The sequence below is a fragment of the Pristiophorus japonicus genome, unplaced genomic scaffold, assembly GCF_044704955.1.
Source record: "Pristiophorus japonicus isolate sPriJap1 unplaced genomic scaffold, sPriJap1.hap1 HAP1_SCAFFOLD_52, whole genome shotgun sequence".
Classification (NCBI taxonomy): Eukaryota; Metazoa; Chordata; class Chondrichthyes; family Pristiophoridae; genus Pristiophorus; species Pristiophorus japonicus.
Window position 1 is genome coordinate 4344635 of NW_027254426.1, and position 23461 is coordinate 4368095.

The 23461-nt window shown below is 45.9% G+C and overlaps 1 protein-coding gene across 1 annotated transcript in view; it reads left to right on the top strand.

Moving 5' to 3' along the window:
* Positions 1–22685, top strand: part of LOC139253843 (probable G-protein coupled receptor 139) — a 95916-nt gene extending 73231 nt beyond the window's left edge. The window contains exon 3 of the mRNA XM_070873596.1: positions 21787–22685. Within this exon, the coding sequence (XP_070729697.1) occupies positions 21787–22685 (899 nt within the window). The remainder of the gene's footprint in view (positions 1–21786) is intronic.
* The last annotated feature ends 776 nt before the right edge of the window (positions 22686–23461 follow it).

Genomic DNA, 23461 nt, shown 5'->3' on the forward strand with positions numbered 1-23461 from the left:
CCAACTGGAGAACAGGCCATTTTGGATCGAGTATTTTGCAATGAGAAAGAGTTAATTAATAACCTTGTAATAAAGCGGCCCTTGGGAAGAGTGACCATAATATGATAGAATTTTACATTAAGTTTGAAAGTGATTTATTTAAATCTGAAACTAGAGTCTTGAATCTAAACAAAGAAACTATGTATGTATACATGAGGGGAGAGATGGCTAAGTTAGATTGGAAAACTACATTAAAATGTCTGACGATAGACAAGCAATGGCCAGCATTTAAGGAATTAATACATAATTTACAATAACCATACATTCATTTAAGGCACACAAGCCCCACAAGAAAAGTGCTCCAACCGTGGCTAACAAGAGAAGTTTAAATTAGTATTAAATCGAAGGAAGAGGCTTATAATTTTTCCAAATAGAGCAGTAAGCCGGAGGATTGAGAGGATTTCAGAATTTAGCAAAGCAGGACCAAGAAATTGAAAAGGAAAGGGAAAATAGAAAATGAGAGACTAAAAGCTTCAAAAGGTATGTAAAAAGGAAACGATTAGCCAAAGTCAATGTGGGCCCCCTACAGGCTAAGACAGGAGAAATTATAATGGGGAATAAGGGAATGGAGGAGAAATTAAAAAAATACTTTGTGTATGTCTTCATGGAAGAAGACACAAAAAACATCCAGGAAATAATGGAGTACCAAGGGTCTAGCGAGAATTAGGATCTGAAAGAAATTAGTATTCGTAAAAAAAAGAAGAACTGGAGAAATTAATGGGACTGAAATCCAATAAATCCCCTGGACCTGACGGCCTACATCCTAGGGTGTCGAAATTGGTGGCTATAGCGATAGTGGATGCGTTGGTTGTCATCTTCCAAAATTCCATAGATTCTATAACGGTTCCCGCAGACTGAAAGGTAGCGAATATAACCCTGCTATTTAATAAATGAGGGAGTGAGAAAATGGGGAACTACAGACCAGTTAGCCTGATATCAGTAGTATGGAAAATGCGATAATCTGTCATTAGCCCCCAGCTATTCATAATCTCTATCAATGATTTGGATGAGGGGACCAGGTGTGATATGTCCAAGTTTGCTGATGACACAAAGCTCGTTGTGGATGTAAATTGTGAGGAGGATGCAAAGAGACTTGAAGAGAATGTAGACAGGCTATGTGAGAGGGCAAGAACCACGGCAAATGGAATAACATGTGGAGAAATGTGAAGTTATCCACGTTGGTAGGAAAAATAGAAAAGCAGAGTATTTTTTAAATGGTGAGAGATGGGGAAATGTTGGTGGTTAGACGGATCTGGGTGTCCCTGTGCACCAATCACTGAACGTTAATATGCAGGGACAGCAAGCAATTAGGAAAGCAAATGGAATGTCGTCCTTTATTATAAAAGGATTTGAGGTAAAGAAGTTTTACTGTAATTATGTAGGGCCTTGTTGAGACCAAACCTGGACTTCTGTGTATAGTTTTGGTCTTACCTAAGGAAGGATATACAGGGCACAGAGAGCATGCAACGAAGGTTCACCAGACTGAATCCTGGGATGGAGGCAGGAGGGGAGATTAGGTTCTATGAAGAGAGATTGAGTAGAATAGGCCTAAGGTAGAGAGGTGATCTCATTGAAACATACAAAACTCTGACAGGGCTTGACAAGGAAATGCAGGGAGGATGTTTCCCCTGGTTGGGGAGTCTAGAACCAGGGGTTGCAGTCTTGGAATAAGGTATTGGCCACTTAGGATTGAGATGAGGAGACATGTCTTCATTCAGAGGGTGGGGAATCATTTGAATTCCCTACCCCGGGGTCTGTGCCTGCTCAGTCATTGAGTATATTCAAGATAGGGATCGATAGATTTTTGCATGTTAAGGGACAATGGCTATGGGGATAGCACAGGACAGTGTTGAGGTAGAAGTTCAGCCATGATGTTATTGAATGGCGCAGCAGGCTCAATGGTCTGATTGGCCTTCTCCAGCTCCTATTTCTTATTATCATGTGTCCATTACAGACTTCGAGCACAGAGTGCCTGTGGGGAATGGGGAAGTGAACAAAACTTGTGCAGGTTGGGCCTATACTCACTGGAGTTTAGACGAATGAGAGGTGATCTTATTGAAACCAAAGATTCTATGGGGGCTCGACAGGTTTGATGCAGAGAGGATGTATCCCCTAGTGGAGTAATCTAGAACTAGGGGACATAGTTTCAAAATAAGGGGTCGCACATTTAAAACAGAGGTGAGAAGGATTTTCTTCTCCAAGAGGGTCGTGAGTCTTCGGGATTCTCTACCACATAGAGCTTTTGAGGCAGGGTCATTGAATATATTTAAGGTGGAGATAGACCGATTTTTCAATGATAGGGGAGTAGAGGGTTATGGGGAGCAGGCATAAAATTGGAGTTGAGGCCAAGATCATATCAGCCATGATCTTATTGAATGGCAGAGCAGGCTCGAGGGGCCGATTGGCCGACTCCTGCTCCTATTACTTATGTTCGTATATGGAGACCAGCAGAAATCCCCACTGGGAGCACATGTCCATCTAATCTCCATTTTTATGTTGATTAGTTTTGATGGGCTTTCTGGAAAATAATTTTCAACCATTTTAAACATCAACCCACATCTACACGACTGGGTCAATGATTACATCATCAGCACCAGTGATGTCGTCAGCTGGGACAGTGGGCTTTTGAAATAAAGTTATTGGCTGCTTGAAAACACAACAGTTAAACTTGTGTTGACCATAAAGACGCTAGCGAGAGATTTACAGAACAAAATCAACTCAATCCTTCAACGAAATAGTTCCAAATCCATCAAACTAGAAGCCCTGTGCGGAAAAGTCAAGTTATTATTGAGAAATCTGTTGCGAGAATTTCATTGGACCGCAGGGAAATCAGGCGAAGAAAACGAGTAAATCGACACCAGAGAACAAATCAACAAGAAAACTTCATTAACTCTTATGAAGACCACGGATTAAAAGCTGAGAGCTCTGTGCTCGAGCAGACCCTGAGTTTATCAATAGGAGATATTGTCTGCAAAAGGCAATCTGTTCACAACCGAATTACATCTTTTCTTCTTTTCTTATCAGTAGGAAACCTTTGGCATTGTTGCCAAATTAAGTCAATCTAAGGGTTAAGTCATGACAGGAGAGCCCAGACCCACGTCATGCTCCTCCTGTGCTATGTGGGAAGTCAGGGACACTTCCAGTATCCCTGGCTACTATGTGTGCAGGAAATCTGTTCAGCTGCAGCTCCTGTCAGACCGCATTGCAGCACTGGAACTGCGCATGAATTCACTCTGGAGCATCCGTGATGCTGAGGATATCATGAATAGCACATTTAGTGAGTTGGTCACACCGCATGTAAAGGTTACTCAGGCAGATAGGGAATGGGTGACCAGCAGGCAGAGCAGTGGAAGGAAGGTAGTGCAGGGATCCCCTGCGGTCACCTCCCTCCAAAAGAGATATACTGTTGAGGGAGGTGGCTCATGAGGGAATGCAGCAGCAGCCAAGTTCATGGCACCGTGGGTGGCTCTGCTTCACAGGAGGCCAGGAAAAAGAGTGGGAGAGTGATAGTGGTAGGGGAATCAATTGTAAGGGGAATAGCTAGGTATTTCTGCGGCCGCAAAGGAGACTCCAGAATGATATGTGGCCTCCCTGGTGCAAGGATCAAAAGATGTCTCGGAGCGGCTGCAGGGCATTCTGGAGGGGTGGAGTGAACAGCCAGCTGTCATGGTGCATATAGGTACCAACAATAAAGGTAAAAAACGGGATGAGGTCCTGCAAGCTGAATTTAGGTTGCTAGGAGTTAAATTAAAAAGTAGGACCTCAAAGGTGGTAATCTCTGGATTTCTACCAGTGCCATGTGCTAGTCAGAGTAGGAATAGCAGGATAGTTTCGAGAAATACCTGGTTTGAGGAATGGTGCAAGGGGGAGGGATTCAAATATCTGGGACATTGGAACCGGTTCTGGGGGAGATGGGACAAGTACAAAACGGACAGTCTGCACCTGGGCAGGACCGAAACTGATGTCCTTGGCAGAGTGTTTGCAAGTGCTGTTGGGGAGGATTTAAACTTATATGGCAGGGGGATGGGAATTTATGCAGGGAGGCAGAGGGAAGTAAAAAGGGGGCAGAAGCAAAAGATAAGAAGGAGAAAAGTAAAAATGGAGGGCAGAGAAATTAAGGGCAAAAATCAAAAATGGACACATTCCAACATAATTCTAAAAAAAACAAGTCTGAAGGCTCTTAGTCTCAATGCGATGAACATTCGTAATAAGCTGGATGAATTAACTGCACAGATAGCTGTTGGCAGATATGATGTAATTGGGATTACGGAGACATGGCTCCAGGGTGACCAAGGCTGGGAACTCAACATCCAGGGGTATTCAACATTCAGGAAAGATAGACAGAAAGGAAAAGGAGGTGTGGTAGCGTTTCTTGTTAAAGAGGAGATAACGCAATAGTAAGGAAGGACATTAGCTTGGCTGATGTGGAATATATATGGGTGGAGCTGCGAAACACCAAAGGGCAGAAGCCTTAAGTGGGGGTTGTGTACAGACCACCAAACAGTAGTAGTGAGGTTGCGGATGGCATCAAACAGGAAATTAGGGATGCGTGCAATAAAGGTACAGCAGTTATCATGAGTGACTTTAATCTACATATAGATTGGGCGAACCAAACTGGTAGCAATACTGTGGAGAAAGATTTCCTGGAGTGTATAAGGGATGGTTTTCAAGACCAAAAAGTCGAGGAACCAACTAGAGAGCAGGCCATCCTAGGCTGGGTCTTGTGTAATGAGAGAGGATTAATTAGCAATCTTGTTGTACGAGGCCCCTTGGGGAAGAGTGACCATAATAGGGTCATTACGATGGAGAATGACACAGTTAATTCAGAGACTAGGGTCCTGAACTTAAAGAAAGGTAACTTCAATGGTATAAGATGTGAATTGGCAAGGATAGACTGGCGAATGCTACTTAAAGGGTTGACGGTAGATAGACAATGGCAGACATTTAAAGATTACATGGATGTACGTCAACAATTGTACATCCCTGTGTGGCATAAAAATAAAACGGAGAAGGTGGCTCAACCGTGACTAACAAGGGAAATTAGGAATAGTGTTAAATCCATGGACGTGGCATATAAATTTTCCAGAAAAAGCAGCAAACCTGAGGACTGGGAGAAATTTACAATTCAGCAGAGGTGGACAAAGGGATTAATTAGAACGGGTAAAATAGAGTATGAGAGTAAGTTTGCAGGGAACATAAAAACTGACTGCAAAAGCTTTTATAGATATGGAAAGACAAACATATTAGTGAAGACTAATGTAGATGCCTTGCAGACAGGATCAGGTGAATTCATAATGGGGACAATGGAAATGGCAGACCAATTGAACAAATATTTTTGTTCAGTCTTCACTCAGGAAGACACAAATAACCTCCCGAAAATACTAGGGGACTGAGGGTCTCGCGAGAAGGGGCAATTGAGGGAAATCCCTCTTCGTCAGGAAATGGTGTTCGGGAAATTGATGGGATTGAAGGCCGATAATTCCGCAAGGCCAGAAAGTCTGCATCCCAGAGTACTTAAGGAAGTGGCCCCAGAAATAGTAGATGCATTGTGGTCATTTTCTCACATTCTACAGACTCGGGATCAGTTCCTGTGGATTCGAGGGTTGCTAATGTAACCCCACTTTTTAAAAAAGGAGGGAGAGAGAAAACAGAGAATTCCCGACCGGTTAGCCTGGCATCAGTAGTGGGGAAAATGCTGGAATCAATTATTAAAGATATAATAGCAGCGCATTTGGAATGTAGGGACAGGATTGGTCCAAGTCAGCATGGATTTATGAAAGGGAAATCATTCTTGACAAATCTTCTCGAATTTTTTGAAGTTGTAACTAGTAGAGTGAACAAGGGAGAACCAGTGAATGTGGTGTATTTGGACTTTCAAAAGGCTTTTGACAAGGTCCCACACCAGAAATTAGTGTGTAAGATTAAGGCACATGGGATTGGGGGTAATGTATTGACGTGGATAGAGAACTGGTTGGCAGACAAAAAGAAAAGAGTGGGAATAAATGGGTCCTTTTCAGAATGGCAGGCAGTGACTAGTGGAGTACTGCAAGGTTCAGTGCTGGGACCCCAGCTATTTACAATATATATTAATGATTTAGACAAAGGAATTAAATGTAATACCTCCAAGTTTACAGATGACACAAAGCTGGGTGACAGTGTGAGCTGTGAGGAAGAAGCTAAGAGGCTGCAGGGTGACTTGGACAGGTTAGGTGAGTGGGGAAATGCATAGTAGATGCAGTAAAATGTGGATAAGTGTTTGGTTATCCACTTTGGTGGCAAAAACAGGAAGGCAGATTATTATCAGAATGGTGACAGATTAGTAAAGTGGGAGCTGCAACGAGACCTGGGTGTCATGGTACATCATTCATTGAAAGTAGACATGCAGGTACAGCAGGCAGTTAAGAAAGCAAATGGTATGTTGGCCTTCATAGCTGGAGGATTTGAATATAGGAACAGGGAGGTCTTGCTGCAGTTGTACAGGGCCTCGATGAGACCACACCTTGAGTATAGTGTGCAGTTTTGGTCTCCGAAACTGAGGATGGACATTCTTGCTATTGAGGGAGTGCAGCAAAGGTTCACCAGATGGATTTCCGGGATGGCAGGACTGACATACGAAGAAGGACTGGATCGACTGAGCCTGTATTCACTGGAATTTAGAAGGATGAGAGGGGATCTCGTAGAATCATTTAAAATTCTGACGGGATTGGATAGGATAGATGCAGGAAGAATGTTCCTGATATTGGGGAAGTCCAGAACAGGGGTCTCAGTCGAAGGATAAGGGGTAAGACATATAAACCTGAGATGAGGAGAAACTTCTTCACTCAGAGAATTGTGAACCTGTGGAATTCTCTACCACAGAACGTTGTTGAGGCCAGTTCGTTGGATATATTCAAAAGGGAGTTTGATGTGGCCCTTACGGCTAAAGGGATCAAGGGGTATGGAGAGAAGGCAGGAGTGGGCTACTGAGGTGAATGATCAGCCGTGATATTATTGAATGGTGGTGCAGGCTCGAAGGGCCGAATGGTCTACTCCTGCACCTATTTTCTATATTTCTATGTATGTTTCCCTGTTGTAGTTTTTTTAAGGTGATGTTTGTTGAGATATTGAATTGAAAAGGTAGAATTACAGTGACGATGACTTGATAATCAAAGAACAAACTTCTACTTTGGAGAAATAAACAACACTGGATTGTCAGGAAGAGAAAGAAGGGGAGCATTAAATTACTGACAGGAACTGGAATGAAACTCGAGGGATGGAGCATGGAGAGAGTGAACTGCTCGACACAGTGAATTACCAGCAGGAAAATGTCTTTAAAACAGGGATTTGGTGAGAGGGGGGATTAGGTGCAGAGAGGGAAGGAGGTGAGAAGTAATTTAAACCGGGGCGGGGGGGACAAGAGCAAAATACAGGAGGGAGGAGTGAAGCACTCGATGTAAAAAGAACTTTAACATCACTAACGGTTAATGTCAGTAAAATTATGGGAGAGCCGAGACCCATTGCCTGCACATTGTGTTCAATGTGGGAACTCGAGGACACTTCGTGTCTCCTGGATTACTACGGGCACAAGAAGTGCCTCCGCTGTTGGAGCTTGAGCTCAGGGTCTCTGAGCTTGTGGAGCGCCAGGTGTCACCGCTGGGAATATGGGAGGCTGAGATTTCCCGGGAGCACACGTTCCAGGAAGTGGCCAGCGTGCAGCACAGAGAGTTCAGGAGGACAGTACGTGGGTGGCCATCCGACATGGGAGGAATACGAGGCAGGCAGTGCAGCAATCTGCCGGGAGTGTGGCACTCAGAAACTGGTTGTCTTCGCGGGTAGCAGCACCTCGGGCGCACTACAGTCGAGAGCACATTGACGGCACTGTGGGGCAAAGGACTACATGGGGGCACAGGAAAGGGTAGAAATGCCTAGTTCACAGGAGATTGAATAGTGAGGGGGATAGACATGTGCTTCTTTAACTCTCGGTGTGAGTCACACATGAAATGTTCCCTCCCTGGTGCCAGATTTACAGATGACGTGGAACAGAAACATTCTGTGGGGCAGGGTAACAGTCAGAAGTCGTGGTCCATGTTGGAACTAATGATATCGGATGGAAAAGGCTTCGTACCCTACAGACAACACTTGGCCAGTTAGGGAGGGGCTGGAAGAGAAGGACCTCGAAGGTGACAATCCCTGGATTATTGACACTGCCGCGCACTAGTACATCGATTACATACAATATGCAGCAAAGAATCAGACCATTCGGCCAACCAGTCCATATCGGCGGTTATGTTCAACTGGAGCCTCCTCCTGTCCTTCCTCATCTAAATCTATCAGCATAACCCTCTACATCCACCCCCCTCATCGGCTTATCTAGCCTCCCCTTAAATACACCGATAGTACAGTAATAACAAGATAAATCAGGTTAATGTGTGGCTGGTGATATGGTGCAAGAGGGAGGCTTTACATTCCTGGAACATTGGGACCAATCCTGCGGCAGGAGAAACCTGTTCAAGATGGAAGGATGCACATGGACCGGGCTGAGGCAAATGTCCTCACAGGGAGGTTAACTCGTGCTATGGGGGAGGGTGGAAACTAATTTGCCAGTTGTTGGGAATCAGGATGATGCATCAGAGAGGAGGCACAAGGTCTACAGAGGACGGCGAGTGACAAGCAGCATCAGAATTACAAGTAGTTCAAAAAGAGGGATCAGACGGGGGAGAAATGCAAAGGCCAGTTTGGAGAACATGTGCGTAAATTCATCATCATCATAGACAGTCGCTCGGAATCGAGGAAGATTTGCTTCCACTCCTGAAGTGAGTTCTTTGGTGGCTGAACAGTCCAATACGAGAGCCACAGTCCCTGTCAGAGGTGGGACAGATAGTCGTTGAGGGAAGGGGTGGGTGGGACAGGTTTGCCGCATGCTCTGTCCGCTGTCTGTGCTTGATTTCTGCATGCTCTTGGCGACGAGACGCGAGATGCTCAGCGCCCTCTCAGGATGCACTTCCTCCATGTAGGGCGGTCTTGGACCAGGGACTCCCAGGTGTCAGTGGGGATGTTACACTTTATCAGGGAGGCTTTGAGGGTGTCCTTCTAACATTTCCTCTGCCCACCTTTGGCTCATTTGCTGTGAAGTAGCTCCGAGTAGAGTACTTGCTTTGGGAGTCTCGTGTCTGGCGTACGGACTATGTGGCCTGCCCAGCGGAGCTGATCGAGTGTGGTCACTGCTTCAATGCTGGGGATGTTAGCTTGAATAAGGACACTGATGTTGGTGCGCCTGTCCTCCCAGGGGTTTTGTAGGATCTTGCAGAGACATCGTTGGTGATATTTCTCCAGCGACTTGAGGTGTCTGCTGCACATGGTCCATGTCTCTAAACCTTACAGGAGGGCAGGTATTACTACAGCCCTGTAGACCATGAGTTTGTTGGCAGTTTTGAGGACCTGGTCTTCAAACACTCTTTTCCTCAGGCGGCCGAAGGCTGCACTAGTGCACTGGAGGCGGTGTTGGGTCTCGTCATCAATGCCTGCTCTTGTTGATAGGAGGCTCCCGAGATATGGGAAGTGTCCACGTTGTCCAGGGCCGTGCCGTGGATCTTGATGTATGGGGGCAGTGCTGTGCGATAAGGGCAGGCTGGTGGAGGACCTTTGCCTTACGGATGTTTAGCGGAAGGCCCATGCTTTCGTACGCCTCAGTAAATACGTCGACTATGTCCAGGAGTTCAGCCTCTGTATGTGCGCAGATGCAGGCCTCATCCGTGTACTGTATCTCAACGACAGAGGTTGGGGTGGTCTTGGATCTGGCCTGGAGACGGCGCAATCTCTTTTCTATTAACCACTGGGAAAGTCATCGCTATAGTCCTCCTCAACCACCTTCTTCCCTTGGCCGAGGAGCTCCTCCCAGAGTCACAGTGCAGATTTAGTCCCCTACGGGGCACAACGGACATGATCTTTGCAGCGCGGCAGCTGCAGGGAAAATGCCGGGAACAGCGCCAGCCCTTATACATGGCCTTCTCTTACCTTACAAAGGCCTTTTACACTGTTAACCACGAGGGTCTATGGAGCGTCCTCCTCCATTTCGGATGCCCCCAAATGTTCATCACCATCCTCCGCCTGTTCCATGACGACATGCAGGCTGTGATCCTTACCAACGGATCCACCACAAACACAATCCATGTCCGGACCGGGGTCAAACAGGGCTGTGTCATTGCCCCAACCCTCTTCTCAATCTTTCTCGCCACCATGCTCCACCTCACAGTCAACAAGCTCCCCGCTGGAGTGGAACAAACTACAGAACCAGTGGGACATGTTCACCCTATGTAAATGCACGACTTTATTGAATGAGGTTGTCACATGGGGTTAAGATATAATAGTAATAAGGAGAACAAGCCCAGCTTCTGCAGTCTATCCATGTAACTGAAGTCCCTCATCCTTGGAATAACTCTCACCAATATTTTCTGACCCTCTCTGAGGCCGTCACATCTTTCCTGAAGTGCGATGCCCAGAATTGGACCCAGTATTCCAGTTGGGGCCGAACCAGGATTTTACATAGGTTTATCATCAGTTCCACACTTTTCCACTCTATACCTCTGTTTATGAAGCCCATGATCCTGTACGCTTTATAACCGCTCTATCGACCTGTCCTGCCAGCTTCAACGATTTACACACACATACCCCCAGTTATCTTCTGTTTGAACACCCACTTTAGTCTTGTGCCATTTAGTTTATATGTGCTCCCCTCATTATTTCTACCAAAATTCATCACTTCACATATTTCTGCATTAAATTTCAGCTGCCATCTCTGTCTTCCTGAAGACAATTACCTTCCTCCTCAATACACTTCCAGTTTCCTCAACTGAACAATGTGAAATTGTGCCCTGGATAGCCACGTCCAAGACATCAATACATACCAAGAAAAGCTGTGGTCCCAGAGCGACCCTGGGGAAGACCACCTTCCTCCAGACCGAAGAACAACCATTCCCCACTCCTCTTTGTTTCCTGTAACTGAGACCATTTCCTATCCAGACTACTGGTCCTTATATTCCAGGGGCTTCAATTTTTCTGGCAAGCCTACTATGTGGAACTTTTTCAAATGCTTTTTGCAAATCCATGTACACTACGTCAACTGCATCACCCTCATCAATCCTCTCTGTTACCTCATCACAAATACTCCATCAAGTTGGTTAAACACGATTTTCCTTTAACAAATCCATGCATGCTTTCTTTCATTAATCTACTCCTATCCAAGTGACTTTTAATTATGTCCCTGATTATGGTTTCTCACATCTTTCTCACTACCGAGGTAAAACTTACTGGCCTGTAGTTGCTGGGTTAATTGTTACTCCCTTTCCTGAACAATGGTGTAACATTTGCAATTCTCCATTCCTCTGGCAGTTCCCCTGTAGCTATGGAGGATTGGGATATTATGGCCAGTACCTCCACCATTTCCACCCTCAATTTCCTCAGTATCCGCTCCTAGTGAAGTATCTGCTTTAAGTACAGCCAGCCTTCTTAAAGCCTCTTTATCAATGTTTATCCATTTGTCTCCACTACCCTCTCCTTCACTATGTCTATGGCAGCATCCTCTCCCTTGGTGAAGACAGATACAAACACTCATTTAATACCTGAAAGGGAGGAGGTAAAAGGGTGGGTGTTGCCTCTCCTGCCCTTGCCAGAGAAGGTGCCGTGGGAAGGAGTGGGGCTGCTGGAGGTGACTGCAGAAGGCACCAGCTTGTCGGGGAGGGAGTGGGCCCTTTGGAATGCTGAGAGGGGAGGGAAGAGGAAGATGTGATTGATGGTGGGACCAGGCAGGAGCTGGAGGAAATGGCGGAGGATGTCCGTAAAATGTGGAGGCTGGTTGGTTGGAAGGTGAGGACAAGGGGGACCCTGTTGTGGTTCTGAGAGGGAGGGGAAGGGGTGAGAGCAGAGGTGCAGGAAATAGAACAGACACGGTCGTGGGCCATGTTAACTATCGTGGGGGGAAATCCACTGTGAGGAAAAAGGAAGACACGTCAGAGGCACTCATGTGAATGGTGGCATCGTAAGAACAGATGCGACGGAGATGGATAAATTGGGAGAATGGAATGGAGTCCATACAGGATGCGGGATATTAGGGAGTATAGTCCAGCGAGCTGTGGGAGTCAGTGGCCGAAAGCCGATCGCTAGAAATGGAGACAGAGAAGTTGAGGATGTGAAGGGAAGAGTCAGAGATGGACCATGTGAAGGTGAGGGAAGGGTGGACATTGGATGCAAAGTGAATGACATTTTCGAGTTCGCGGCGAGAGCAGGAACCTGCACCAATACAGTCATCAATGTTCCCGAAAAAGAGGTGAGGGAGGGGACCCAAGTAGGACAGACACAAAGAATGGCAGATTCATAATACAGCGGATAATGAAACAGAATACAGAAAGTGCAGAGGGGAAATGTAAAGAAGAAATAAGGTGGGAATATAGAGTCTATGAGAATAGATTAGCTGGTAACATAAAAGGGAACACAAAGTATTTTATAAATGTACAAATAGTAAAAGGATAGACCGAGGAAGAGTGGGGCCAATTATGGACCAAAAAGGAAATAAACTTGTTAATGCAGAGGGTTGCGACACTAAATGATGACTTTGCATCTGTTGTTACAAAAGCAGAGAATGCTGCCAATGTCACAGTAATGCTGGAGTTAGTGGAGACATTCGATCGGTAAAAAAATTTAGAGGGAATATTTAGAAGGTTGGCAGTGCTCAAAGTAGAAAAGTCAACTGGTCCAGATGGGATACATCCTGGGTTGCTGAGGGAAGTAAGGGGAGAAATAGCAAAGGCTCTGGCCAAAATCTTTGAATCCTCCTTAATTTGGGACAGCTGCCCGAACACTGGAGGGTTGCAAACGTTACACCGCTGTTGAAAAAATATTAGAAAATGAGGGGTTAATAAATGATAGCCAGTATGGAATTGTGAACGGAAAATCCTGTCTGACAAACTTGAAGGAGATCTTTGGTGAACAAATGGAGAGGGTTGATGAGGGTATTGTGGTAGATGTTGTATATCTGGACTTCCAAAAAGCATTTAATAAAGTACACACATGGGACAGAAAGCAGAGAGTAGTGGTGAACGGTTGTTTCTCAGACTGGAGGGAAGTATAAAGTATAAAGTGGGATCTGCATTAGGACCACTGCTCTTTTCCATATATAATAATGACGTGAACTTGTGTATACTGGGAATAATTTCAACGTTGGCAGACTTCACCAAATTCAGAAATGTTGTAAACAATGAGGAGGATAGTAACAGACTACAGGAGGACAGACAGGAGAAATTGGCAGACACATGGCGGATGAAATTTATTGCAGGGACATGTGAATGATACAATTTGCAAGGCAGAATGAGGAGAGGCAATATGAACTACATTTTAAAGGGATACAGTATCAGAAAGACCTGGCGTTTGCATACACAAATCAGTGAAGGTGGCCGGACACATTGAGCAGGTTGTTAAATAAAGCATACACTATCCTTGGATTTATAAACAGAGGCATAGAATACAAATGGAAGGAAGTTGTGCTCAATCATTACACATCACTGGTTCGGCATTAGATGGAGTATTGTGTCCAATTCTGGGCACCACATCAAATCATGGCACAGCTTTGGAAATGGTGCCGAAGAGATTTCCTAGAATGGAGCCAGGAATGAGGGAATTAATACCGGGGTTTATGAGGCTTTTGAGTAAAATGGGAGAAAGTGTTTCCACTGGCTGCAGGGGCGGTATCCAGGGGAGACACATTTAATATAATTGGCAAAAGAACCAGAGGCGAGACGAGTTTGTCGCAGCGGGTTGTTACATTCTGGAATGCGATGCCTGAGCGAGAGATGGAAACAGATTCAATAATATTATTCACAAAGGGAATTTGATCAATACTTGAAGGGGGGAAATTTTCAGGGCTACGGGGAAAGGCTGGGCAGTGGGACTAATTGGCTCGCTCTTTCAAAGAGCCAGTTCAGGGATTATGGGCCAAATGGCTTCCCTCTGTGCTGCATTCTATCGTGAGTCAAATCAGGAAGGACACAATTACACAAATTATTGCAGAAAGCAGTAACTCTCTCCACCAAGAGATTGTGCATGTTAATAGGCCGTTTCACAGGGCAGTTAAGGGTCACCCACATTGCTGTGGGTCTGGAGTCACATGTGGCCAGATCAGGTAAGGACGGCAGATTTCCTTCCCTAAAAGACAGTCGTGCACGGGATGGGTTTTGACGACAATCCGGTGGTTCCATGGTCACCATTACTGATACTGGCCTTTTACTGCAGCTTTAGTTAGTTAATAAATTTAAATTCCCCAGCTGCCCAGGTGGTATTAAGGACTTACGTCTCCAAATGATTAATGCAGGCCTCGGGATTACTCAGCCAGTAACATAACCACTATGCGAGCTTTCCCTTAGCCCTCGGCTTGCGTTCATTTCCGAGGGGCTGGATGGTCTTCTCCTGTCCCTATGGTACTATACTGCTCAATATGGGGCACGATGACAAGTGAAAGGCCTGAGAATGATTCCACAATAAAAAGTGTTTGTGCTAGAGGAGCACTTCTGGGATTGTATGCCAAGCTGAGCCCCTGCAGCTTCGCCAAGAGCTGCCTTCCTGCAATAACAGACAGGGAGGAGTGATTGGGGCAGGCATGGCTAGCTCAGGTGGTAGAGCAGGAGTCTCTGAATCTCTGCGTTGTGGGTTCCAGCAGTTTGTATTTCACTTCTCACACTGGGGGACAGATGGTTCCAGGAGCAATCTCTTGGCTTCAGTCCATGGAACCCAGTTATAAAAATGGCCACAACGCTGAGCGGCATGAAAGGAACCCGCCAGCGCTGTCGAATATCCAGTCCGCTCCCATTGTACTCTCGCATTCCTTCCACGTGTGACACGGCACGTTAGCTGTTCAATTCAGTTTGATTTGTTGCTGTTATTAACGATGTTATATAGAAAATATAATATTTAGATGTTGCCAACTCATTAGACTATCTGACACCTCCTGAGCGAGCCGTCCCCTGTTTGATTCTCCCTGAACACCTTATTGTCTCTGATGTGCTCTGTCTCTTACCCTCTTATTCTGAGAATTGTCTTTATTCCATTATTCCTTTATTTTTTGCCATTATAACTAAGTTGTTATTTAGAACAAATATTGTTTAGAAGCTGCCATGTTTAGAATATAACATGGGTCCATTAGCCTCTCTGATATCATCGGAGCTTCCCTTACCCTCACTGATTCTCCCTGGGCTCTTCTATCTTCTCCGATGCACTCTGTCTCTTACCTTCTCCGATATGCTCTGAAAATCTCTCATCCTCTTTGATGCCTGATCCGTATTCATTACGCTCTCCAGTGCCCCTGAAAGCTCCTTCCCCATGATACGTTGTCCTTCACCCTCTCCGATGCCCTCAGAATCGCCACTGCTTCTCTCTGCTTGATCCACCTTAACTGTGGTACCTCCTGAGCCCCTTACCCTCTCTCATATCTTCTTGGTCACACTGCCCTCGCTGAGACCTTCTGAGAGGCCCAAACTCCTTGCCACCCCCGGGAATCCCTTGGATTCTGTTACAGCCTCTGAGAACCCCATGCACTTATAATCCCCACAAAAAATCCCTTAGCCTCCCTGATACTCTCTCTGAGGCCATTATCCCCTCTGATACCCAAGTAATATGGAATTACACATGTGTAACTACCTTCCAACGTTAACGGTGAGATCAAATCTTTGTTCAGTCCCACTCCTCCCGGTGCTGCGCTCATCTTTCAAGAATCGAGTTGGGATGGAAACATTTTTACTGGCCATGAAACACAAGGGTGTGAGAACGGCGTCAGACATTTATTAGACTTACACTTGTCGGAGACCTTCGCTCAACAACCTCCTGCAGCCACCCATCCAAAAAGCACAGCGCCCTCTACAGGGCAAATGGGACCTGTGTGAACAGGGAAGCAACTGTCTCTCCTCAACCAATCAGACTGAAGCATCGTTAATGAGCAGCGCAGAGTCTGACCAGGAAGTCTCAGTTGGAACATTAAATTCAGACCGAAACCACGCACTGAAAGTAAAATAAGGAGAGGGAAAGAAACATTTGATTAGGAGAGAAATATTTATTTAAAAACTCCACCAATAACTAAAAACTGAAGGAATGAGACTCCACAATTGGAAAAGTTAATTTTCAGTGCCGGGTCGTTTGTTTGGCAGTAATTAACATTTACCCGGCCGTTACAAGGGTACTTACACTGGAACGGGCATGTGTAAAGCATTTTTGGTGAGTTTCTTATCTACAATGTCATTACAGCAAATTGACGCCATTTACTCCCTTTAAATGCTGAGTCAGATGGTGAAATGGTTTTACGAGGAAGCTTTGTGAGGAGCTGGGTATCTTACACAGGAACTTCCAGATTTCCACATTGAACAGCAGGGTCCCTGAAAGTTGCTGTCCGATTTGCTCACAAACGAAGGTGGGCACTGGAAGCCTCACCATTAATTAGAACAAAATTCGATCCATGACATCAGTAAATGGAATGTTCGGACTCTATATCCTGGCAATATTGATCAACAAACTATAAGTAAAAAGTTTGACACTGAACCACATAAGGAGAAATCAGGGCAGGTGACCAAAAGCTTGGTCAGAGGTTTTTTTTAAGGAGTGTCCTGAAGAGGAAAGAGAGGTAGAGATGCGGAGAGATTTAGGCAGGGAATTCCAGAGCTTATGACATAGGCAATAGAAGGCAAGGCCAGCAATCTTTGAGCGATTATAATCAGCGATGGTCAAGAGGACAGAATTAGAGGAGTGCAGATGTCTGCTGGAGGGTTGTGGGGCTGGAGAAGTTTACAGAGATAGTTGGCGAAGCCATGGAGGGATTTGAAAATAGGAATGAGAATTTTGAAATTGAGGCGCAGCTTAAGCGAAAGCCAATGTAGGTCAGCGAGCACAGGGGATGATGGGTGAGTGGGACTTGGTGCAAGATAGGACTCGGGGAGCTGAGATTTGGATCACCTAGTTTATGTAGAATGTGTGATACCAGCGAGGAGTACGTTGGAACAGTCAAGTCTAGAGGTAACAAAGGCATGGGTGAGGGCTTCGGCTGTGGATGAGCTGAGGTAAGGGCGGAGTGGGCGATGTTACAGAGGTAGTAATAAGCGGTCTTAGTTATGCTGTCAATAGGTGGTCGAAAGATCAACTCTGGGTCAAGTATGACACCAAGTTTGCGAACGTATTGTTCAGCCTCAGATAGAAGTGGGGGAGTGGGATGGAGTCAGTGAGAGGGAATAGAGTTTGTGGCAAGTCCTAAAACATTGGCTTCGGTCTTCCCAATATTCAATTGGAGAACATTTGTGCCCATCCAGAATGGGATGTGGGACAAGGAGTCTGACCAATTCGAGACCATGGAGAGGTGAAGCTGGGTGTCATCAGCGGACATGTGGAAACTGAGATGATGTTGCCAAGGGGCAACATGTAGATGCGAAATAGGAGGGGGCCAAGGAGAGATCCTTGGGGAACGATGTGGGGGTGGGAAGAGAAGCCGATGCAGCTGATTCTTTGGCTACGATTAGATAAGAATGGAACCAGGCGCACGTAGTTCCACCCAGCTGGACTATGATGGAGAGACGTTGGAGAAGGATAGAGTAGGCAACCGTAGCAAAGGGCTGCAGACAGGTCAAGAGGGACCAGGAGGGATTGTTCTCATTTGGCACAGTCACAAAGGATGCCATTTGTAACTTTGATGAGAGAAGTTTCAGTCCAGTGGCAGGCGCAGAAATCGGATTTGCGGGATTCAAACATGGAATTGTGGGAAAGATGGGCACGGATTCGGGAGGCGACAACGCATTGAAGAGGTTTCGAGAGAAGAGGGATGTTGGAGATGGGACAGTAGTTAACACGGACGGAGGGGTCGAGGGTTGATTTTTGAGCAGAGGGGTGATGACGGCTGATCAGAGGGACAGGGGGAACGTACATGAGGAGAGACAACCGTTAACAATATTAGCTAACATGGGAGCCTGAAAAGGAAGTTGGGTGGTCAACAGTTTGTTGGGAATAGGGTAAAGGGAGAAGGAAATGGGTCTCATGGACTAGGATGTGCTCAGAGAGGTTATGGGGGGAGATGGGAGATAAAGTGGAGAAGGTGTGAGCTCAGGGCTCGGGCAGTTGGACTTTAGAATAAGTTTGTCCCGATAGGCGAGGGGAAGGAAGGGAAGAGGCAGAGGTGGCCGAACGAATGGTCACAATCTGAGAGACAAAGAAGTCCATGAGCTCCTCACACTTAGTGTCGGAGGGTGAAGACATGAGAGAGGGGTTTAAAAAGATGGTTAACTGTGGAGAATACAAGCCACATTTTATATTGACATTCCAGAATGATTGTGGAATAGTGAGCAATGTTTGCAGACGGGAGCAGGACCCAACAATGCTTTATGTGATCTAGCCAGATCTGGTGGTGAATGACTAAACCAGTTATCCTCCAGATCCAAATAATGTTGGTGAGCTGCAGGTGCAAATATCCACATGGGAATATGATGCATGCGGGCTCAGACTGCTTCAGTATCTGAAGAGTTGCTCATGGACATAAGAACATAAGAAATAGGAACAGGAGTAGGCCATACGGCCCCTCGAGCCTGCTCCACCATTCAATAAGATCATGGCTGATCTGATCATGGACTCAGCTCCACTTCCCTGCCCACTTCCCATAACCGCTTAGCCCCTTATCGATTAAAAAACCGTCTATTTCTGTCTTAAATTTATTCAATGACCCAGCTTCCAAAGCTCTCAGAGGCAGCGAATTCCACAGATTTACAACCCTCTGAGAGAAGAAATTTCTCGTCATCTCTGTTTTAATTGGGTGGCCCCTTATTCTAAGATCATGCCCTCTCGTTCTAGTCTCCCCCATCAGTGGAAACATCCTCTCTGCATCCACCCTGTTAATCCCCCTCATAATCTTATACGTTTCGATAAGATCACCTCTCATTCTTTTGAATTCCAATCAGTAGAGGCCTCTGGAAGCGCCCATGGTGTTTCTTTCCTTCAATATTCAATATCTGACACTGCAATCCCAGGTACACGTGAAGCGATACCCTTACCCAACAAACTTATAACGAGCTGAGGATAGAAAATGATTTTGAGTCACGTTCGTTACCCGGTAAGAGAGGAGAACAGGAAGGAAATGGAGCTCGAGAGGCAGAGGGCATTAAAGATGAAGACTGACAGGGAGAAATCTACCAGACAAGGAACTCGGGATTGTGTGAAAGGGGTCTGGGCAATGAGAGTGACAGTACGAGGGGGAGTGACTGAAACAATGTGACCGAGATTTTGCTAAAGGCCATGGTCGGGCTATAGAAGGAACAACAGGGCTGGATTGGGATCTGCAGTACACGTGATTCAAGTAAAAATGGCACTTTAATCCGCAATATATCCTTTTATTTTACGCCGTGTGCTTCTGGTTACATTTGCCATGGGATATATGAAACTTAACAATCGTGGTTCTGTCATTGTGCATTTCATTGTTCCAAAAGATACTCAGTTGTACAATGTGTAATGTTGCATCAGCTTAATGAGTGTTGTAGATAAACGTCACATGGGACCAAAACCTGTTTGTTCAAGAGTCTGTAAGTAATGTCAGTGGGGATGTGATCTAATTGTCCCACTAGCGGTTTGCTCGAACGATATTAACCCAAAACGTTATCTTCATGAACTGACTATTGGAATGTGAACAGCTCTTTACAGCACAAAAACAAGTCATCTTCAAAAATAAATGTTTTTTTATCGAATTACGGAGATCGAATTGGTGTATTACACTACCCTGGCAGCAATTGGAGTACCTGGTGGGTCATTATCCACACCTCTGGTGTCAGTAACAGAACATTTGCTGTTTGTGCTGTGTGGCTGGTAGAAGTAGAATGTTGTTCTTCAAATTTAATTACATTGAGAGCCTTCCATTCTTGTCTGGATGGTAAATGCACAGAGGAACTCATCCTCGCTCTGTGCTGAACTGTCGAGTCCAGACACCAAATGTGTCCTTGGTGCTCCCAGGCCAGGCCAGGGTAAAACACGCAGGGTGCCACTGCTGGGTGTAATCCATTGATTCCTGGTGGAAAGCTCGCCTGTTGTGGAGATCGGGTTAGGAAGGGCAGGGTGGGATTGTCGTGTTTCCCAAAGTCAGACCACCTGCAGTCCCGGAGAGTGGATTGTGGCTGTGTGTCCCAGCGTGTGTCTCAGGGAGAGAGGATTGACTCTGTGTATCCAGCGTGTGTCTCAGGGAGAGAGGATTGAGTCTGTGTATCCAGCGTGTGTCTCAGGGAGAGAGGATTGAGTCTGTGTATCCAGCATGTGTCTCAGGGAGAGAGGATTGAGTCTGTGTATCCAGCATGTGTCTCAGGGAGAGAGGATTGAGTCTGTGTATCCAGCATGTGTCTCACGAAGAGAGGATTGAGTCTGTGTATCCAGCATGTGTCTCAGGGAGAGAGGATTGAGTCTGTGTATCGAAGCATGTGTCTCAGGGAGAGAGGATTGAGTCTGTGCATACCAGCATGTGTCTCAGGGAGAGAGGATTGAGTCTGTGTATCCAGCTGTGTCTCAGGGAGAGAGGATTGAGTCTGTGTGTCCAGCATGAGTCTCAGGGAGAGAGGATTGAGTCTGTGTGTCCCAGCATGTGTCTAAGGGAGAGAGGATTGTGTCTGTGTATCCAGCATGTGTCTCAGGGAGAGAGGATTGAGTCTGTGTATCCAGCATGTGTCTCAGGGAGAGAGGATTGAGTCTGTGTATCCAGCATGTGTCTCAGGGAGAGAGGATTGAGTCTGTTTGTCCCAGCAGGAGCCAGTGCCTTCAGGAGCACAGGCGACACACAGAAGGCGCATCAGATGAGCAAAACATGCAGCAGAAACTGTCCTCCTGACTTAAAGGTAAATTCGTGGGTTCCTCTCAAATGTTCAATTCAGATCATTATTATGATTTTGGAAAATGGCTTTTGTCGACATGTTTTGTGTTTGATGTTTAAAGTATGTTGACGACCAGTTGGAAAAAGATGACGGCTTGCTTCAGTCCATGTGTGTTATTGTGGAGACGGGGCTCAGTCTGTGCAATACGGTTCGGGAGGGGTTTATCTGGAGAACATGAGTGAGAACTCGCGGTGCTCTATTCTTACACAGCGCGGATTGTGAGATTTATCTTATTCCCAGGTGCCCACTGCCCCGTGTTTTGCTCGAGCCTTGTGCTGAGATATGAAGCCTGTATCTGGTTATAACTGGAGCATGCTGCTGCATTACATTCCTTGACATATTGTGTCATAATGCATTCGCATTGCTCCACTGGAAAGCTAATCTCATTAATAACTTATAGATGGCGGGCAACAACTCCACACCAGGCTCGTGTTCCCAATGTATTTGCTGCAATCAAAATCTCTGGCATTGTGTGGGTCAAGTCATTCGCTTTTTTAAGTACATTAGCATTTAAGTCAAATTTCGTGTCACTTAACCTGTACTTCCTGAGTTAACTGGTCTTGTAGCCTTTCGCTTTTAAATTTGGCGATGTCCTGCCCCGCGGACCTCGCAGCGTCAGAATCGACAAATAAATGTAATTTCGAGGATCCCAAGTGAAGACTCAGCTGTTGGATGAAGGGTCACGGAGCCAACGCTACCAGAAATGAAACCCCGGCATGAGCCCCTTCGTATGAGGAGACAAGGGGCGAAATAACGAAATAAAGACACTCACAGCCCGTGTACATCGGTTAAACTGATCGGTGGTTTCTCAGCCTGGTTAGTGATTTCACTGTTTCTTTATCTCTCCTTCTCGCAGTGAACCTGATGGCGATTGTGATCCTGTCCCGGGGAAAGTGCGGTCTCTCCAAATGCATCACTCGCTACCTGGTGGCCATGGCGACGGCGGATCTGACGGTGATTGTCTTTAATGTGATATTACTTCAGATGTCTATGCTGTATTGGCGGGACACTTTCCTGCTCTACACTCCTGTGTGCAGATTCATTCATTTCCTGGCTCCGACTGCCACAGACAGTTCTGTTTGGTTCACGGTCGCTTTTACCTTTGATCGGTTTGTAGCCATTTGTTGTCAGAAGCTGAAAACCAAATATTGCACCGAGAGAACCGCGGCTGTGGTTATAGTGACTTTGAGCGCACTGTTCTGTTTAAAGAATGTCCCTTGGCCCTTCGTGTATGCTCCTTATTTTACAGTTAACATACCGCGGGGTTGCCGTGTATCAGTACAGTTTTATACTGCACCCACATGGAGAGCTTTCTCTTGGTTTGAACAGCTGTTAACCCCAGTACTTCCCTTCTGTGTGATTTTATTGTTGAATACTCTCACCGTCAGACGCATTTTAGTGGCCAGTCGGGCCCGAAGGAACCTCCGGGAAAGCAGCGATGGTGGGAATGACCAGGACCCTGAGATGAGGAACCGCAGAAAGTCCATCGTTTTACTATTCGCAATATCCGGCAGCTTCATCCTGCTCTGGATGACAACGGTTGTATATTTCTTCTATTGTCGCATTCTAGGCACCTTTAATTACAGAACGTTTTATAACCCTTTGGCAACCTTTGAAAAAGTGGGAACTATGCTTCAGCTCCTGAGTTCCTGCACGAACACGGCCATTTACACCGTGACCCAGAGTAAGTTCAGGGAGGAGATGATCAATGCACTCAAATATCCCTTTACACTAATTGGTAAATTAGTGAAATAAAGCAAGCGGTTGCTGTGAAACCAGACCTGAATCCCCGATTATCACAACTCATCTCCAGATTAGAATTACCATCTATATATACAAAAGGGCCTCGGCAACGGGGTCAACAATAAATCTTTTACTTTACTTTCTTGCCATAAGCTTCAATTAGGCTGAAATAAAATACAAAAGTAGTTTTTGTGTGTTCCTTGTTAATTCTGTCCGCCGAGGGAGCAGGATTTACTCTGAGTGCAATTGCTAGAAGTTCAGCAGATAATCAATTTGAACTTCCCTGCTCTTGTTGAATAATGTGATGATATTTTATGTACACCTGAGCGGAGGTACAAGGCCTCGGTTTTTCTTATCTCCATGCTGCCCCTTGGCGATATCCTCCGAAAACACAATGCCAGGTTCCACATGTACGCTGATGGCACCCAGCTCTCCCTCACCACCATCTGTTTCGTCTCCCCCATTGACTCAGATTCCTCACACTACTTGTCCAACATCCAGTTCTGGATGAGCAGAAATGTCCTCTAAATAAATATTGGGCAGGCTGAACCCATTGTCGTCAGGCCCATCACGAACTCTGTCCTTCAGCCACCAACTCGATCCCTCTCCCTGGCAGCTGTCTGAGGCTCAACCAGGCCGCTCACAACCTTGGTGTCGGATTCCACCCCAGATGACCTCCACATCGACTCCATCACCATGACAGCTACTTCCATTACCATAACATCGCCCGACTCCACACCTGCCTCAACTGATGTGCTGCTAAAATCCTCATCCATGTCTTTTTTACC